Raw genomic sequence first — 18628 nt, 5'->3', positions numbered from 1 at the left:
AACCAGGTATCGTTATTTACTTATCCTGCAGTCATATGCAATAGCTGTTTTTTTTTCTGTTTGCCCCATATATTATAGTTATTAAGATAAAGATCATACAACTTGCATCTTGCTCCTAAATCCATCCTCAGGGAGTACATAATTACTGATGGATTACGCCATCTTTAGCAGTCTGTAACAAAGGCAGAATTGGTCTGGAAGACAGTAGCAAATGCCAAATTTGGAGATTGCCAAATCCATTCAGTCAGAAGCATCATGTGCCATTTTACCCTCTTGTTCCTGTTTTTGGTTAGTCTTTTTTCCATGTCTTTCTGTGCAGAGTAAGAGTGCACTCAGATAGAAAGCAGCATAAATTGAGGTTTTTCACTGCCTGGTGCTGCATTAGGATTCACCGACAAGGGTATAATTACTGGTTGCTGTCGAGTCACGGTTTTCATACACTGAGATGTGAATAAGCATCTGCATTCAGCCCTGTGATTAGCTACAACAAATACTGTATGGTGGATGCCATGAACACACATGTATTAAGTAATATAAATGTTATTTTCTATATTTATTCACATAATTGCTTCATTTTAATACACTAGCCCTATAATTTCATTGATTGAGATCTGATACTTTGATAGATATTTTTACTGTTAAATGAAAAATGTTAGATTTTTTTTTTTTTTTTCGGTTTTTCCAGATCAACTCAAAGCTTCACCAATCTGGATTTTTGATGGTTGGAGAGCAGGAGGACACAGTTTTATGGTCTTTTAGTGAATGAATCAAACTGAGACTGTAAAAGTGAGGGGGGACACAAATTGGATTTTTAAAAAAGCAGAAATTGCGGCATTGAAATAACACATAAAAATGGGCACAACTGTTTTTCCCCTTTTGATAATCTTGCAAGGCTTCAGCGGTGTTGGACAGCACATAAAATGTGTGTGTTAGAAGGTAATAACCTACTGCATGCGTACCAATATGTGTGTCTTTCCTCAGTCCCACTGAGACATTAGATTCCAATCATGCGGCTCAGTGGGTCTGCAAAACGGTGCTACAGCTCCAATGTGGAAATGATGACTGATTAAAATAACGATTACAGTATACACTCCAATACAGAGCCCACAGGGTCCACACACACGACTCTGTGTATTTCTGATTACTCATACACAGTAGATGTTGTACTGTTGTTTTATTCATCCCCTAAAAAGGAAGTATCCATGCCCTTCACAGAGACAGAAACAATTTCTTACAACAATTTTTTCTTTAACACACACACACATGAATGCAAACAACCAAAGTAGCTGTCTACAAATCTGTTAGATTCATGGTTTCCATAACCACACGACACAACTGTATTTACGTCCTCCACCTCTTATATTCAGGGGTGTTTTTTGGGAACTAAAGTAAAGGATTTCATAGTTCAAACTTCATATTTCTTCTCTCCGGCACAGCAACAGCCTGCATAAATCCAGCAACAAGACCCATAAATGTTGGAGAATGTTGAATTATGGCGAAGGAGTTGGTGGACTTCTTCAGCATTCGGGTTGTGCCTGCAGAAAAACAACAGCAAGATTGAACTTCTGGGATTATTTTGTAAACAAAACAATTAGGAGTTGATGTTAAATCACAGAAAATAAAGTCTTTTACTTTTTGCACCCACAGTCCCTTAATTTTCCGTGTAATGCATGATCCATGTAAGCATCCAAACCAGGGACAAATGTGTTTATACACAGAGACAGTGTTTCAGCAGAGCACCTGTTATGAGGTTCATTGTTGCTGAGGGGGCGCTAACTGCTTCCAGTGAAGCCACAAGCAAAATTAAAGCCATAACTCTTATTTCGGTGTGACACTCTCGTGCTCAGCTTGTGTCAAGGCATTTACGAGCATGTTGTGTGTTGAAGGATGCCTCTAGTGTCTGAGGATAACACATTATCTGGGCCTTCTCTTCCATCTGTTATCCCTTCCCATCTTTCCTCGTCTTCCTGTCCCTTATATTTTTCTAATTCATCTCTCTCTGTGTTCCAATCATCCCCTCTATTTTTTTTTAACATCTTATCTTCCTCTTCCTCCCTCTCTTGTCATTCCTCCATGTTTGTGTCCTCTGTCATGACCCACATCTATTACCACTTGAATCCATCCCCCTCCTTTCTTCTTTTCCCCCCACCTTTGTTCTTTTTCCTCATACACCTTTCCCTTCTTTGCTCACTTTTTTCCTTGGTTCTTTCTCCTACCATTTTCTTCCTCCTTTAAACTAACAGCCAGCGCTACTGCATGTGCAACCCGGATGTGGTGCAGCAGTTTCACAACCCAGACACCATCTTCATCCTGGCCTTCGCCATCATTCTGCTCAACACCGATATGTACAGTCCCAACATCAAGCCCGACCGCAAGATGTTGTTGGAGGACTTCATACGCAATCTTCGAGGTAAGACACTCAGCATTGCATTTGCCGGTGTGTGCAGATGCACGTTAAAGAAGATAAAGCGACATTAATTAGTTGATTTAATCGTCTCAAGCTGGTAGGTTATTTTTTCTTGTCTCCCACTGTCAAACAGATGCTCATTCACTGAGCACTGAGTAAGAGAAAGGAGCATCATGGGTTTGCTCTCCCTCTGTAGACTCAGTCAGGGAACACAGAGGGCGTTGCAGAACAACCTTAATAGATTCATCCAGACTGTTCCCCACAATTAAATTAAGTTGGAAAATCAATTTTGGCATCTTATGCAAATTAAAATATGTCACTCTCTCTTGGCCTTTGCATTTGTCTTCTGCTCAGTTTACTGTGTTTTCTCTGTCTCTTTATCCATTCTCTTATCTTGTTTTGTCTTGGTCAGAAAATTACGCTTTCTGTATATTCATCTGCTTTTCCCTGCTTGTATTCTCTCTGTTTCTCTGTCCTCTTTTCTCCTCTCACACATTGACAGAAGGATAATTCACTCAGCTAATTGGCTGAGGTGAAATGCAATTATGTACCAGAAACCAATAGTAATGAAGAACCATAGAACATTCATTATCTCAATTAAAACAGACTGGCAGGATCAGAGCTATGCCACAATGGGCCAACATAATATAAACCAACTTCCACCATAAATTAATCCAGTAAGTCAGCTCGCTGAAAAATGAAAATTGTATTGTCTTAGCTTCTGGATCCTGTATTTGTGTTTTTGAGAAGATGATGTCACAGTTGCGCAGTGAGTTCACTTCGCTTTTTAAGTCCTCATGGCAGACTGGCATTCATCAGTAGAACTTGTGATGAGCCAACTTTACACTCAGAGATGATGAAAACAAGAGGAGACAGATGGAGGAGAGGCGTGGCTCAAGCTACAGGGCAAACGTAGCTTGAGCCACGCCTCTCATATAACCATCATCCTCAGCCTCATGTGTCAGGCCCATGAAATACCAGACTGCTTGAGAATACAGGAATATAATAATTAGTGAAAGCAATACAAGACACATTACTAAAGGTTATAAGCTCATAAAAAAAAAAAACTTTCTCCATCCCAATAGAAGGAATTCCTACTATGGATAAAATATGATAACTCATGGTTACATAACATTACATAATGCTCATGTAGCACATCCATATCATATTCCTATATGTCATACTCATACATCACGTGAAAAAAAATTACTAGTCTTATGCAACATTCTTTCACACCCCCTGACTCTATAATGTGAAACGATGTCTCAGCAGTGTCCCAGGGTGGCTCACTGTCACCGCCATCACTTGTGGTGGCTTCATTTTCTCTAAACACATCCTGCCCCATTGAAAACTCAATGTACCACACCGCGCGGTACAGCTGTGCAGATATAATGGGGAGCATCTCGAGGGCAACCTTACAGCCTAATGGCATGCAGCTCTACCTGCGTTGAACTGTCACGACCTTAAACATCACTGTGTTCCAGACAGAAAATCTTATAAGAGCGAGGCGGGGTGTTAACCTTTCACTTGCCAATTAGCCTCCTCTCACACTGCCTTCTGTCATTCCTTAATGGTGACAGTGAAAGGCAGAAAGTTAAAGAAGAGCAGATGAGGAAATTGAAAGAAAGAGCTCTCTTTTTCTCTGACAACTGAATTTGTGTTTCTACTCTTTGCATGTCAAGTGACAACACTAAAAATGTGTACAGGTCAATGCACGGCATGATGTATTTGAATCATCTGTACATGTATGTTTGTGTGCATCTCCTCCTGCAGCACTGACACATCCCCTGCTGTATATAAGGCCAGAGTAAACACACTCTGGCTCCTCTACCACTGTTAAAACAGCTGTCGCTGCCATACTCTGCCAGATGGACAAGACTGTCTGGTGAAATTAAAAGCAACCATCCTGTGACTTGTTTATATTCGTGCGTAATCAGCCTGTTCTCGTCTTAAGGTGTGGATGATGGAGCAGATATCCCACGAGACATGGTGGTGGGAATCTATGAAAGAATACAACAGAGGGAGTTGCGCTCCAACGAAGACCACGTCACCTACGTCTCCAAGGTTGAGCAGTCCATAGTCGGCATGAAAACGGTAAGCACACACACACACACACACACAGCTAACTGTGTCTGTCTGCCGTTTGGTGCTGGGCAGGTAGAGTACAGTGGGTTTATATGAACTTTTTCACTGAAAACAGCTGCATGCTGCATCTCAGAACAACTCAGATGAGTGCGAGTGAACCAGAACCTTGAGTTAAAAGATGCTAAAACTGTGAGAACTGGAGCATCAGTGTGAGTTTTGTCGTCACGAGCAGTCCTTTTCAGATTACACACAGTAATTTAATCCACTGTTAAATATTAAAATGGTGATTAGAGCAGCTTTAACCCTGCTGTGAAACCAGTAAACCCCAATCAGCCTTTTGAAGAATGGAGGAATAGCTAAAATATCCTCATAAATATAAAGTACATATACTGAATAAGAGTATACACACACATACACATACACACCTTGAAGTTCATTTAATTTAAACTGACTTATCCCAGATGGGACTACATCGATGCTACAGTAACTGTCTTCCTTATTGGACACTGTAAAACTCTCACCAGCTGTTCGATATAGATATAAACCACAGAATCGGTTTTCTGGTACGCAGCTTTAAACAGCAGTTGTAATACATCTAGCAGCTGACTGTCTCTCACCCGTAGACTTTCTTTTTTTTTTAAACAGCACTTCTCAGGAGATGAGTGAGTTTGCAGGTATCACACATACTGTATTTAATGAGTTTTGTGGAGTAGTCGGGCAGACTGTATCGCACAAAAACATGAATATGATTACACACAAACACACACTCTTTTACAAACTCTGTGCCAAGTCACTCACTCATTATTCAAGGCCTCATCACCATCACCTTAGCCTTAGTGGCCTTAGCAGAGCACATTTATTAGCCATTAAATGTCTCATCAGCAGCACGATCATTACCTCAAGTCATTACTCCAGTTAGATATGTCATTAACTACTGCTATCATTAGGCTCCTTTTTAACTGTTTAAGGTTAAAAGGCTTGGTCAGTGCACACGAGTAGTGTAATGTAAGCATTTGAACCCAGTGCTGCGATTTCTCTAGTTAAGAGTCAACTTCAGAGATGAAAAATGTTTGCTCACACACTGACTTGTTGTGTCAATATTTCTTTGCAAAGTGGTATGTGTTGCAGACTTAACAAGTCTGAAACAGACATAGGCAGAAATATTTAACTTTATAATTGACTGATTACACTGATTCATGCGGGAATGTTTTCTGTGCACCCTCTCATTACACCGAAAGGCGTTTTAAAATACTTAAACAGCTCAGGGAATTCTGCTTGAGTCTTATCAGTGCACTAAGGCCTTCCATTCCTTTATTTATGAAATATAGATAAAAGTTGCCGAGTTTTTTTTCCCACAGACTCTTCGATATTCAACACTGTAAAACATGTTTCATCCACATACAAGAGCCAGTTTGAAATATTTATTCAAAATTGCTAGCAGGTCCAGGTAGATTCCTTGAAACTGAATTCTAGAGTTAATATCAGTAGTGACCTGGGATTTTTAGTTGTGCCAGCAATATAGCTCTAGTGATGTTGTTCTTGGTCAGTCCCCTACTTTAGCCCAGACTTTGAACATTGAAGATGGACTAACTTCTTATCCATTATATATCTTATCTATTATGCTAAGAGGGATTTTCCTGCACAAGAATGATTTTTGTATATGGTTTCTCCATAATATGAGTTTGGTCAGTATAAATATATGATGACCTGAGGAAAGTCAAATAACTCTTCTTGAATGTGATGAAGTAGCTTTATATATAAATGTTTCCTCCCGTTCAAATTGCCCTAAATATTTGATCTGGATAGAGTTTGTAAAAGTTTTTATTTAGTCATGTAATTAATTTGTTAATGAATATACTGGAAAAGTCTTTCCTGTCAAACAGTTTTTAACAATCCTGTCAGGAAAGGGCTTTTTTTCTTTTTTTTTTTTTTTTTTGGAACGAGCAGGAGGCATTTCAGGCTAATGAAGTCTTTACATGTTTCTGACATTAGTGTAATGAGAAAGCAGGCTGGCTGTGGCAGGCTGGGCGGGAGTCTGTATACCCTGCAGTGATGAGTGATGAGAGAGCAGGAAAGAGACGGAGTCTGTGTGTGCACTCGCAGCATTGCAAATCGTCCACAGGGAGCAGAGTGAATACATAAAAAAATGCACATAGGGTGTGTATATTTGTATTATATCACGGAGAGGGGATCCACGTCTACCGACTCCCATTCAGCTGCGGATTGGATATGTGCAGCATTTGTACACGGAAAGCTGGGCGAGACAAGTCAGAGAGACAACAGTGCGAAGCGGCAAGAACATGATTAGATCACTCTCCAAAGGCGTGAGCCATTCTTGCTGTGTAATCTGCTTAAACCTGGAAAAGTACTTTAGGCCAAAAGAAGAAGCCAGGCCTCTAGGGACACAACTGAAGCATTTAGTAAAAGAAAAAAAAAAAAGAATCACAATATTCCTTCAAGTGCACTGTACAAGAAAAACCCACAGAAATAAAATCTATAATTAGGGCATTGTAGAAGGTAATTCACAAACATTAAACACTAATACTGATCAGATACTGAAGGACAGCTTGTAGCAGAGTATGGCAACATGCCGGAAGATGAGACAACCGAAACACAGCTCTTCTCCATTCCCCATATTCTGTCAGTCCAAAAGAGTTTATTTGACTGTATTCATTCAATAGAAAGTGTTAACTGGGAGACTTAGAGATCCCCTCCAGACACAGTTTAAGAGATACTTTGATTTGAATAATAATGTGTGTGATATTTGGGGTTTTTTGTATTGCAAGTCTCCCTGTTCTTACCCAGTTTCTCTGGAGTAAAAGTCTCTTTGTGTCTTCATCTGGCCTTGAATGATTTTTAAGTCTCTCAAGCTTTCCTTTTACCTGGATGCGTGTTTCTGTCTCTGCAGGTTCTCTCTGTCCCTCACAGAAGACTGGTGTGCTGTAGTCGACTTTTTGAGGTGACAGACGTTAACAAGGCCCAGAAACAAGCAGCACACCAGAGAGAAGTCTTCCTCTTCAATGATCTAATTGTGGTAAGTAAACAAAAAGTCTTATACCTTCATGAAGAGGAGAATTGTCCAATGTAATAATTCATTTCTGTCTTTGCCGTTTTCATGTGTTTACAGTGTCTTTTACACCACCCCCCAAATGTTGTTGCTGCTGCACATGTTCAAGCTTTAAAGCTGCTTATTTTGTTGTGACAGCTGCAATGCACCATCACCTACTTCAGCTGTGAGCCACTTCTCAAGGCTCCCTCTCTTTTATGTTGTTTCATAACCCGGACCCTTCCGGCCATTTCTTTTAATAATAGATAGTAGCAAATGCAGTGTTGCAGTGCACTCATAAGCAAAGATCTGTGTCCTACAGAGCAACAGTAATAAAGTGTGTTTTCACTTGGGCCACAGCACAGATAAGTTGTTCACTTGGTCCAGAGCCATGTCGATTGGGGAATTATCAAAGGTTTAATGTTGGGCATAATTAATGGGCTCATTAGAAGCCACATAGAGTTTATCTAACCAAGTATTTAACTACTCTCATAATTATGTCAAATGTTCATCTCACGCTAGTAAATCACAGCAAAAGCAACATGGCTGCCCCCCCCCCCCCCCCCCCTTCCCTTTTCTGCTGAAGCATAGAAGTAATTGGTAGCTTCAGGAAAAGGAGGTTAAAAGGCAGAGTTTGAAGTAAGAGGCAAAACAAGTTATCTTCCAACATCACAGAGGAATTCTGTTCATTTGGCTCTAAAAGTTAGCAGTTCGATATACTCCGGCGAGACGTTTTCTCCTGACAGCTTTGAAAGCGGGGCAGAAGTTATCTTTGAATAATTTTACTATGGAATTCAAGTGATGGGGACTTCTCTTTGAATTTGGCCCCTCTTCCTGCCACTTAAACATGTCGAAAAATGTTTAAAGTGCAAGTGTGATGTATTGGTTTAATAGGCTTTGCCTGGTAAATTATGCCTCACAGTAGCACTGCAAAACAGATTTACCTCATCATTCTCTATCTGGAAGGTCATTCAGTGAAAAAGCTCCATAACATCTCTAATTCATCCTGATATAAGCTTGCCAAGGTGTGTTTCATACGAATTAGAGCACTAGCACACAAGCCAAAACACTTTGAAGAGTGCAATGTATATCAATATTGACTCAATTTGCTTTTTGAATATATTTTGAATTATCAAAGAGTCGTTCTCTCCTTCAGCTTCCTTTGAGGTTGTTCTGTGATATGTAAATCTCAGTGACAATCAAAAAGATTTCAGAGAAGTGGTGAGAACATGGACCAAAATAATTTAATGGGCACTGCTGTCATTCAAAGCAGCTCCTATAACTCTAGTTTCTAATTGTTTTCTCATTGTCTGCAGATCTTGAAGCTTTGTCCAAAGAAGAAGAGCTCTGCAGCCTACACTTTCTGCAAAGCTATGGGCCTACTTGGCATGCAGTTCCACCTGTTTGAAAATGAATGTAAGTCACAGTGACTTCATATACAACTGGCATGAAAAACACAATACGCCCCAAGCTAAGGCCCCATTTTTATGGAATAAAGGAGAAAACTGCTTTCAAATCAATGTCCTCTGTGCTCCCCAGACTACCCTCATGGCATCACCATCCTCTCGCCTTTTGGCTCAGACAAGAAGCAGGTACTTAACTTCTGCGCCCAAAGTGCTGAGGAGCTGCTCAAGTTTGTAGAAGACCTGAAGGAATCAATTGCAGAGGTGTCAGAGATGGAGCAGATACGCATTGAATGTAAGTATCAGCTCACACTTGTGTGTCCATATCAATTTTGTGACCATATTTGCTCATGTCCTCAAAGACCTTCTGAACTCTTCTTGCATAAATCAGAGATTTTTACAGTTTGTGGTGTAATCTCACATCTTGGTTTCGTATTATTTGCTAACTTGCAGTCAGTATTCGTGTTGGTGCATTGCAGCTCAAACAGACTGCAGGAGGGCAGTGAATTGGAGGTGAAAAGAGGCCAGTTTTCCTGAAAGCAGCCAGCCGTCTGAGTTGTTTTTGGTTCATGTGCAAATGAAATTCTCTAGACAATAAGACATACACATACTTAGACACACACGAAAAAAACCTTGGTATCCAGAGCTTGGCTCCTGCCAGTGGGCATCAGAGAGAGTATCCCTACTGGGATTTGACGCAACTGCATTACCCTTCATAGAAAGGCAGGGCCAGCAGCCCAGGGAGAGCAGGCAACAACATATGGAGACAGGCAGGAGTTGACAGAAGGAAGTTATTTCTCTCTCCAGAGTGGCGCAACGACAAACAACTACTGTGCACAAAAACACACACAAACCAATGCACACATTTGAATAAAAATTAATGTTGGGGCATATTACCGGTAGTTAAAAGACAGGCACAAAAACAACTCACACTTGTTCTCAAGGTATAAATATAGGGACAAAATTTGAAACAAGAAAGAGTTCTGGCACATGCACAGACAAACACCACATCTTCCTTTCTCCTCTAAGGGCTTTTTTTACTGTCATTGTAGTAAACATGCCTGCGGTAAGCTCACTTATGTTTGGGCTTCCCCTCTTTAGAGGTTGGAAGGAGAAATTACAGCTTTTGTTTATCCAGAGGTGCTTTTTTTCCCCCCCCTCAGCATCTAGCTGTTTATAATGAGGAAAATTTATAACAGAATTGTTCATTTTTATTTCAGTCCCCAACTCACTCTTACATCTCAGAGCATGGTATTTCTGTTACCTGTTCAACTGTAGTTTATATATTTGAAACATAAGTCAGACAGGAAGTTACTATATGATAGAATAGTGACTTATACAGGGCCCTCCCAGGAGATTAACTAGAAAAGGACGTTTTCATTTTAGTTCCTGTCAGATTTTTGTCACACGTGCACCAAAATGAATTGGAGGACATCGTGTACTGCAGCCTTAGGGTCTCACCTGGCAGTTTTGCAGTTCAGCATCAAAATTAGAATGCAGCACGGTGTTAGAGACAAAACAACATTTAGTCATCATGATTGGAAATGACATGCAATTACCATCAAGTGTGAAGTTTAATTAGGGAGATGGAAAGTCATGTTTTGAGCTTAGAGAAGAGAGTGGGAGGGGACGGCACCAGGAGCATTTGTGTATGCATATGCTTTTGAAAGACAGAATTATGCCAGTTAATGTTGTCGCTCTTATCCATCACCCTATTTTCTATCTATCTATCCATCCATCCATCTATCTACCTCCTTTGCTTTCTGTCAGGGTGATTATGATGGATGCTTCATTTCTGTCTTCTATTCTCTGCAGGGGAGCTGGAAAAGCAGCAGGGAGCCAAGACACACTCAGTAAAGAGCAACGGCACACAGCTAGAGCTGCGTGGCAAACAGGGCTCCCCATCAGGTGTGTGTGCTCTGTCGCTTTTTAATTTTAAAACCAACTGCTGAGGCCCCAGTTGCATTAATGTGCCCACTGCTGAACAGTTGACCTGCTTCTGTTTTTATGAATTGATCAATGGGATGAAAAAAAATTACAAAAATCTTCTTCCTGAAATAAGTGTTGGGGTATAGTATGCCTTATTTTAAACCATATTTTTATCCCTTAAAAAACATTAAAATGCAGTAAAAAAGGAAAATACTGTTTAACACAGACATTTCGCTGCCACCTTTGTCCCTTTTTCTTTCATTTTTCCTGCCTTCAGGAAACCAGGAGGTAGATGACAGAAGCGGACACAATGCAGTAGAGGTAAGTGCTTAGTGATAGGGCTATGTCCCAAACAACAGGTAAGTCAGTGCAGTAAGAATCAGTGCAGTGTGTCGTTATCATGGTAGGATGAGATAGGAATCCCCAGGACTAGTGTCATACTGTATCTTTAGGGCTAGAGGCGTCAAGCAGGAATGGGTGAAGAGTGCATGAGAGAACGAGTGCTGCAGGGTAAAGTGCTGCGGGCATGTGAGGTAACCCAACCAAGCCGAATATTAGATAAAATGATTCCTTTGGCGTACAAAAATTAAAGATGGTGGTTTGGGGAAATAAATAAAATCATAGTCAAAACAGGTTCTACTCATGCGTAAGACTCAGAGGCTTAAATATTATCTGCATGCCTAAAAAAGGAACAGGTTGTAATTAGTTTCACAGGCTCAGGCAGAATTTGTGATTCCTTTAGGGCCTTTCAAGAAAAGAAAAAAAAATAAATAAAAAAGAAGTAGCCATTGCTAAAAGTAGCTGAGGACATGTGTGGAATGCATATGCTGTGTGTGTGCGTGTGTATGTACCCACATTCAGCACTGAGATCTTAATTAACACACTAACATGCAGGCGGATAAATATAACGCTCGTTTGACCCGGAGTCGTCACCTCCCCACCCCTTGCCAGACCCCCGGGGGAAACTTCTCGTGTGAACATTTTGTGCCAGCAGGAGAGCAAGCTGAACTACAGTACCCATGGGGCTTTGCATTTACTACCTTGGAGGCATCAGATGAGCTTTCCTAGTACTTTCTGTGGCAGCATAGTTGGGGGCTGGAGTGAAAAGCCAAATACACAGGGTCAATCTGACATTAAGTGGCTTTTTAATTCCACACAGCTCACTGGTAATGTGTGAGGCTGTAAATCTTTATTCGGGTTCTGGTTAGAGCAGAAGTAATTACATATACTTGAAACTGAAAGGGTTTGCAGCCATTTCATTTTCATAGCTATAAATGCCTGTAGAATGACAATAATTACAGCAGAGCAAACATGCCTTCATTACTGCACAAGAGACATAAAAACAAAAGGATCTTTTTATCTGCTCACTTTGTGCATAAAGGAGCTCTCTCTCTTTTAGCAGGCGCTGATAAGAGGGGGCTGTGATCAAGTTTAATTTGAAAGAGCATGGTAGCCTCTCACACTGTACAATAAGATCTGAGGTTTTATAGAGCTAAGTGTGTACTATAATAGAAAAGCCATAACCACAACCATAAGAAAAAAAAACAATACATTAAGAATATATATAAAAAATCAGTTTAATCTTCGCCTGCAGTTAAACTTTAATCAGTTTCAATCCAAAAGAGGATTTTTATCCCTCTGTGACTTCAGGGCTTTATCTCTCCCCTGTTTTGTCCCCCACTCATGTTTGTATCTCAGGTCAGTCTTCATGGTTGTCTGAGCTACCTTCACCAGCCATCTTCCCCTCTGTTATGCAGCCTAGAGTAAATGTCAGTGGCTGGTGGGGAGCTGTTAGCTGTCGAAACACATTTATCTTGGAAACCAGGAGGGTCACTCAGAGAAATACTGCTTATGCTAGAGGCATGAATGTAGGACTTTCTGAATCCCATTGCAAACTGTTAATCATAAAAGATATAAGGAGTTGAGATTCCAATGTTATAGCAGCAATAACCACAAAGCTAATTGTAAAGAGATCTAAGAAAACTAAAGACAGTCAGAGGTGTAATTTACATGTCCCCTTTATGTTTATTGAGACCAGGACACAAATTTTCCATTTCAGTTTTCTCAGACTAATGGACTGAGACCAGGGTTCACATCCAGAATCCCATGTTTGGTAAAGTTTAGATGACAAAAGCACTTTGGTTAGGGTTAGAGAAAGAATTCATTGTGCGCCCCCCACTTCTGAAAACCAACTCCACACCCATAAGACAGACAAGGTAAAGGATTGACAGTCAACAATATCAGTGAAATGGTGGAGCACATGTTTAAGCAGAAAGTAAGTGCTGGTTTTTGATGTATAAAAAAAGTCAGAATCAAGCATGAAACCAAACTGGTTTCATCTTCACAGAAAAGGAAAGTCAGGCAAACAAAGGCAGTTGTAAGTCTTTGTCCTTTTAAGCCTTGCCAGATTCTTTCCAGGTGTGACCAGTTCAGCTAACGAGAGGTTTGTGATCTCGTCATAGCAAAATAATGTCAGCTGGCTTCCCAGCTCCACTTCTCAGCCCAAATCACTTGCATGTGATTTGTGACAAAAATGACAATAATGTACTTGAATAAAAATATCAGACCTAAATGAGGCAATGTAAAAAGAAACAGAGGAAGGCTGCAGCTAATAATTATTTTTGTTTCCAATTAATCTGCCAAATATTTTCTAGAATAATCAATCAGTTGTTTTTTCTATAAAATCTCAAAAAGTTGTGAAAATATGTCCACCACAATTTCCCAGAGCCCAAGATGACATTTGCCATTTTTGACTGTTTTTATTCATCAATAATCCAAAGAACAGCACAAGTTCTTTACATCTGAGAAACTGCAACCAGTGAATTTTTGGGAAATGATATTTTCTGGTATTTTATGTACAAAACAATTTTTGATTAATAAAGAAAATGATCTATAGGTTAATCAGCAAGGACTACAGCTCTAATATGAATCCTAACACAAGGATGCTGGTTTTGCTCATGTAGTCGTAAGCATTTTGCCAGATTATCACTGTTTTTATGGAGCTAAATAACCAGATGTGGTGAACTAGTGAGTGTTTTTCTGTGAAGGATACTGTACAACCAATAGTTCAATTCTTTCGATCATCTCTGGGACAAAGTTATTCTTTCTACTCTGAAATCAAACTTTTGAAAGGCACTAGAAAGTCAGAGAAATCATTCATTTTCTATCTAAAGTGCTTCAGAGCTCAGCGACACTGTACTCAAGTATTTGTACTAAATTGTCAAGGAGAAATAGTGGTTGGCAGATTGAACAGGAGCAAATGTTAATGAAGTCCTTTCACACAAGCATTACCATCGGCTGCTGTAAGAGGATGGGAGAACACTGCTGTAAGCCCTTTCGTACCTCAGATACTTAAAATTAAATGCCTATTATAATGCAGGGGAATTACTGTTGACCTTACTCATACAGTCACTATTTTGAAGAGTTTTGGTGGGAAACTATATTCTTATTGACACACTTACTGTGCAGCTAATCAAAAGGAACAACTCTGACCGTTTTAAAGTATGGGGTTAGCAAAATTACAGTACAGAGATTGCTTGTACTGTAGTTAGCTGGTGTGGTAGCTAACAAGTCATCTAGCTGAAAAAAGAAAAATTTAAAAATGACTTCCCAAGGACCACTGAAATGACAAGAAGATATGCTTAATTTGTTGGAATTTGGTTTGGCAACCCAAATGGCTAGTGTCAAACATGGTTGCTGCGTGAATGTTAATGTAATGCGTAGACTGAATTCACAAAGTTCTGTGAAATAAGCACAATGTTTTAAAATGCAAACATGAACAAAAAGAATTTATTTATATTGAATTGAATTTATGTATATTTCATTATATTGACAGGTAATTTAATCTACATTTAACCTTGTTTAAGGAGAAAAACATGCTAACTTTCGCTAGCATCAGTTTTGACGTTATGTGCATTTCACAATGTGCTTATTCCATGAATTTTGATGATACTCCCTATATTTTTGTTTTGACATATGCTTTCTGAGAAATGCAGTGTAAGTTAAGGCAGAATAGGCTTCAAAAAAAAAAAAAAAGATCTGAAGGAAAGATATAATAAAGGAACACAGACAGCAGAAAAAAGAAAACACTGAGGGAAGGAAACAGAAAATAGAGAGATGAAGCAAATGTGAGATCTGGAGGTTTGCATTTTGATGAGTGTTGCCTGTGGACGTCTGTGGTTGTCAATCTGCTCACTTCCTCTCCTCCTCTTCTTCCACTTCTCCCTCTTATTCGTATGACCTTCGTCTATGTTCTGGTTATCCCGACCCCCAAGCCTCCTCGTGTCTGCTGTCACCATAGCGCCACACAGTGGTTTGGAAGGGAGACACAGGGGCCCTCAGTGTCCCCTTTGGAACCACCGGGCCCCTTCTGTAGCGTCGCACCAAATCTCTTATTCTCATTCCCCACCACTGTCCTCCTGACCCCAGTCATATACTGGTGTTCCCAGCATCCAGTCTAGACTGTTCCCACTTCCTGTGGGGGTGGAGGGAGGGGACTGTATAGTAGTCACAATGATTTTACACCTTCACCGACCCCCAACACCTAAGCCCCCACGCATGCCCTGTGTGTGTGTGTGCTGTGCGTTCACCACCCCCCCAAAAAAAGAAAAAGAGGGCTTGACGGATTGTAGAGGAGGAACCAGTTTTATAACATTTGATGCTGTTCTCTTGGCTGTTTTCTAAACTAGGTGTCAATTCACAACAGGCTTCAGACGTACCAGCTCAGCAGCAGCACGGCTCGGAGTCCCGAGAGCGTGGCCCTTCTTAACCACCGAGGGGAGCTGCTTTTCCAGCAGGGGCCCCAGGGGCTAATCCAGGGGCCAGCGCCTCCACCTCAGCACCCGCAGCTGCAGTCGGCGGCGAGCACCCCTGCCCACCACCTCCACCTCCAGCAGCACCACCAGCCTGCTGTCAGCATGGCTGATCTGCGGCCCGAGACACTCATCCAGTGTCAACAGATCGTCAAGGTCATCATGCTTGACAACAGTGGCCACGGACGCATGGAGGCTTTCCTCAGCCAAACGCCCACACACCACCACTACCAGCATCACCATCACAGCCACCACCAGCTCAGTCAGTCAGCCATGTCCACCCCGGTCCGCTCGCCGGACAGCTCCCATGGCAGCGACGGCCACCAGCCCCCGCTGCCTCCCCCACCTCCGCCTTATAACCACCCACACCAGTATATACCCCCAGATCCCCGCCTCAGTCTACACCGGACCCCAAGTGGCTCACGGAGCATGGTGTAAATAGATTAATCACTATTATTTCCCTAAAACACACACACTTCCATCAACCCCCACCCCCTCTTTACCTATTTAACAGTACATAATGTATATATATACATACTGATGAAAGAGCTATAATGAAAAAAATCACACTTATATGCATATATTTAAAGAAAAAATAAAATAAAATAAAGGAAAAATCAAGGTTTTAAAAGAGATAAGGAGAAATAAAGTGCATATATAAAGTTTTACTTGATTCCACATGTATTTTGAAATATTATGTAGTTTTAACAAATTTCTATAACTTTTTGTCAGTTTTAACTCTTGCTAGAGAAAAACTCACGATGTTCAGTTTCTGGATTCCTTGTAGTTCCAGTATTCACCACCAATGACAACAGAAATACGTGAATCCCTCAAACCTTTTTTTTTTGATTGCTCCAGTAATGGATGGACATGCTCCAAGGACCTTCTGCTTCTGTTCGCTTTTATCATCCCAAAGCTCATGCCTACTGTGCTGTATGTGCGCTTGCGTGCATAGCTGACACTTACTGAAAAACGTGCCAAAATACATACGCCTCCACTAAACACTGACTTCTTTGCACTTAACGAAACGCTAGGGCTAGAAGAAAAAAGAAAAAAAAAAACTCCTCCTTTGCTTTGAGAAAATAGTCCTTTCACGCTTCTCTCTCAAGGAGCACAAAAAATGAATAACAAAACTGATATTTCATAAAAAGCTATCTCCCCATTTGCGCTGTTGCTGATTTATTTATGTGATGGAGAGCCCTCTCTCTTCTTCTCTGCTCCCCTGGATAAAAAACAAACAAAAAAAAAGCAAAAAACAAAAAAACAGCATCCTACGATAAGCTGTGTTTGTCATCTGCTCCTCTGTTGTGTTGTGGCTCTCTATCATCAGAAAACACTCTCGCTCAATTGTCACTCTCCATGGATCACTCTACAGTGAGGGACGACAGGAAACAAAAGCAACCAATCACTCAGATTGTTGCCAAACCAAAAAGTCAACTCAGAATGGTTCTGTTGATTGTTGTCTTTTATTCTTCATATTTAATATTGTTAATGCTTCCCAGGAATTCTTGCCACATTTATCTGCTGACGGAGGGAACGTTTTTCATATTCTGAAGTTGTCTGAGCCACTGAAACTGCTCTTGGACTTTTCTAAAACTACCACAATTCATCATTCACGTGTAATATATGTAAAACACACTGTGCTGTCATCTGTTTATGAAATGCTTCTTCACTTTTTCAGGAAATCACCATGAATTTCCATGAAGATGCCCCTGCTACAACTGTTAAATGTCAAGATCTGTGTTTACTTTAATTTGTGTGAAGCATATTCCACTCAGTTTTCTGTCGGTGGATAAATGCAGGACTGAGTCCACCCACAAGACATCCAGACACTGTCTCTTTATGTCGGTACAACTCCCGGTTTTTGTTGCAGCTCCTTGTGACTGTTTTCTCTTCCCTCCTAACCTTTCCGTCTGACATTTTCAAAAAGGCAAAAACTACAGAGGCACACACACAGCTTATATTGCAAACGCTGGCCTAAATGGTATTGTTTGTGCTGTTGGCTAACCTGCTTTAAATAAGAATGGGACAAAAAGAATGCATTATTGCATTATCTGATCTCTTTCACCCTAGTCTAGATTGTAAATACCACAGTCAAGCAGTGTCGGAAAGGACAAGCAAGTTACCTTTAGCCCCTTCAAAATGCTATTGCCAAGTCACGCGTCCTTCATTCTGAAATAGGTCAGCGATTGCCCCAGCCTGAACGCATCCATCTTTTAAACACAAGCCCCACCAGGTACTGTGGAATGGATGTTCGGTTAACTCTGCTCCCATCTGACCCCCATCTGTCTGATTTGTTGATTTATAATCACAGAGCCGCTGCGGGGAGGTCTCTATCTCATCTTTCTGTCCTTTTCCTCTCACGATTTCACCCAGTGGAAAGACAGAGGTTGCAGAAAAAACAGTCTGTTGTTTTGGCTGGCAGAGATGATGAGTGTGTGTGTGTGTGTGTGTGTGTGAGACCAGCTCACAGTAGCATCCTAATTTACCACAAACAAATCTGACCTCTCTTCTGCTCATCCCAGTAATTGCTCATCTTATTATTATATAACACAATAAGAATTTGTGCTTTCAAAGTGAATGAGTTATTATGATTATTTTCAGATCAACAAACTTTTGAAGGTTACATTATTTTACGTCGATGGATGATGATTCTATGACTGCTCATTTACTTGTTTAAGTCGACTTTCAGATATAAAGTTATTCTTTTCTCATGCATGGCATCGGTTTTGGAGGCCTATTGATCTCTGACTTCCAAAAGTCTTGAATTTTTTGTGCATGACTGAATTTGCTGTGAGCACACTAGTCTGAGATGAAGAAGAAGAAATAATCAAAAATAATTAAAAGAAAATATGAATTTATGATAGCTAACGCCCCTTCGAACTGAAAATGGATATATTTCTTTGCCTCATATTGGTAAACTAGACACCTCTTGGGTCTAAAGGTG

General features: G+C 40.6%; 1 protein-coding gene across 1 annotated transcript in view; it reads left to right on the top strand.

The window, feature by feature from the left end:
* Positions 1-16119, top strand: part of iqsec3a (IQ motif and Sec7 domain ArfGEF 3a) — an 80418-nt gene extending 64299 nt beyond the window's left edge. The window contains exons 7-14 of the mRNA XM_041030208.1: positions 2244-2410; positions 4362-4501; positions 7401-7526; positions 8855-8954; positions 9078-9236; positions 10757-10849; positions 11148-11191; positions 15559-16119. Coding sequence (XP_040886142.1) covers positions 2244-2410; positions 4362-4501; positions 7401-7526; positions 8855-8954; positions 9078-9236; positions 10757-10849; positions 11148-11191; positions 15559-16119 — 1390 coding nt within the window. The remainder of the gene's footprint in view (positions 1-2243; positions 2411-4361; positions 4502-7400; positions 7527-8854; positions 8955-9077; positions 9237-10756; positions 10850-11147; positions 11192-15558) is intronic.
* Positions 16120-18628: the final 2509 nt, after the last annotated feature.

Source organism: Toxotes jaculatrix, chromosome 22, assembly GCF_017976425.1.
Source record: "Toxotes jaculatrix isolate fToxJac2 chromosome 22, fToxJac2.pri, whole genome shotgun sequence".
Taxonomy (NCBI): Eukaryota; Metazoa; Chordata; class Actinopteri; family Toxotidae; genus Toxotes; species Toxotes jaculatrix.
Note: the sequence above shows the minus strand (reverse complement) of the source record. Positions and strands in the feature narration are given on the sequence as shown.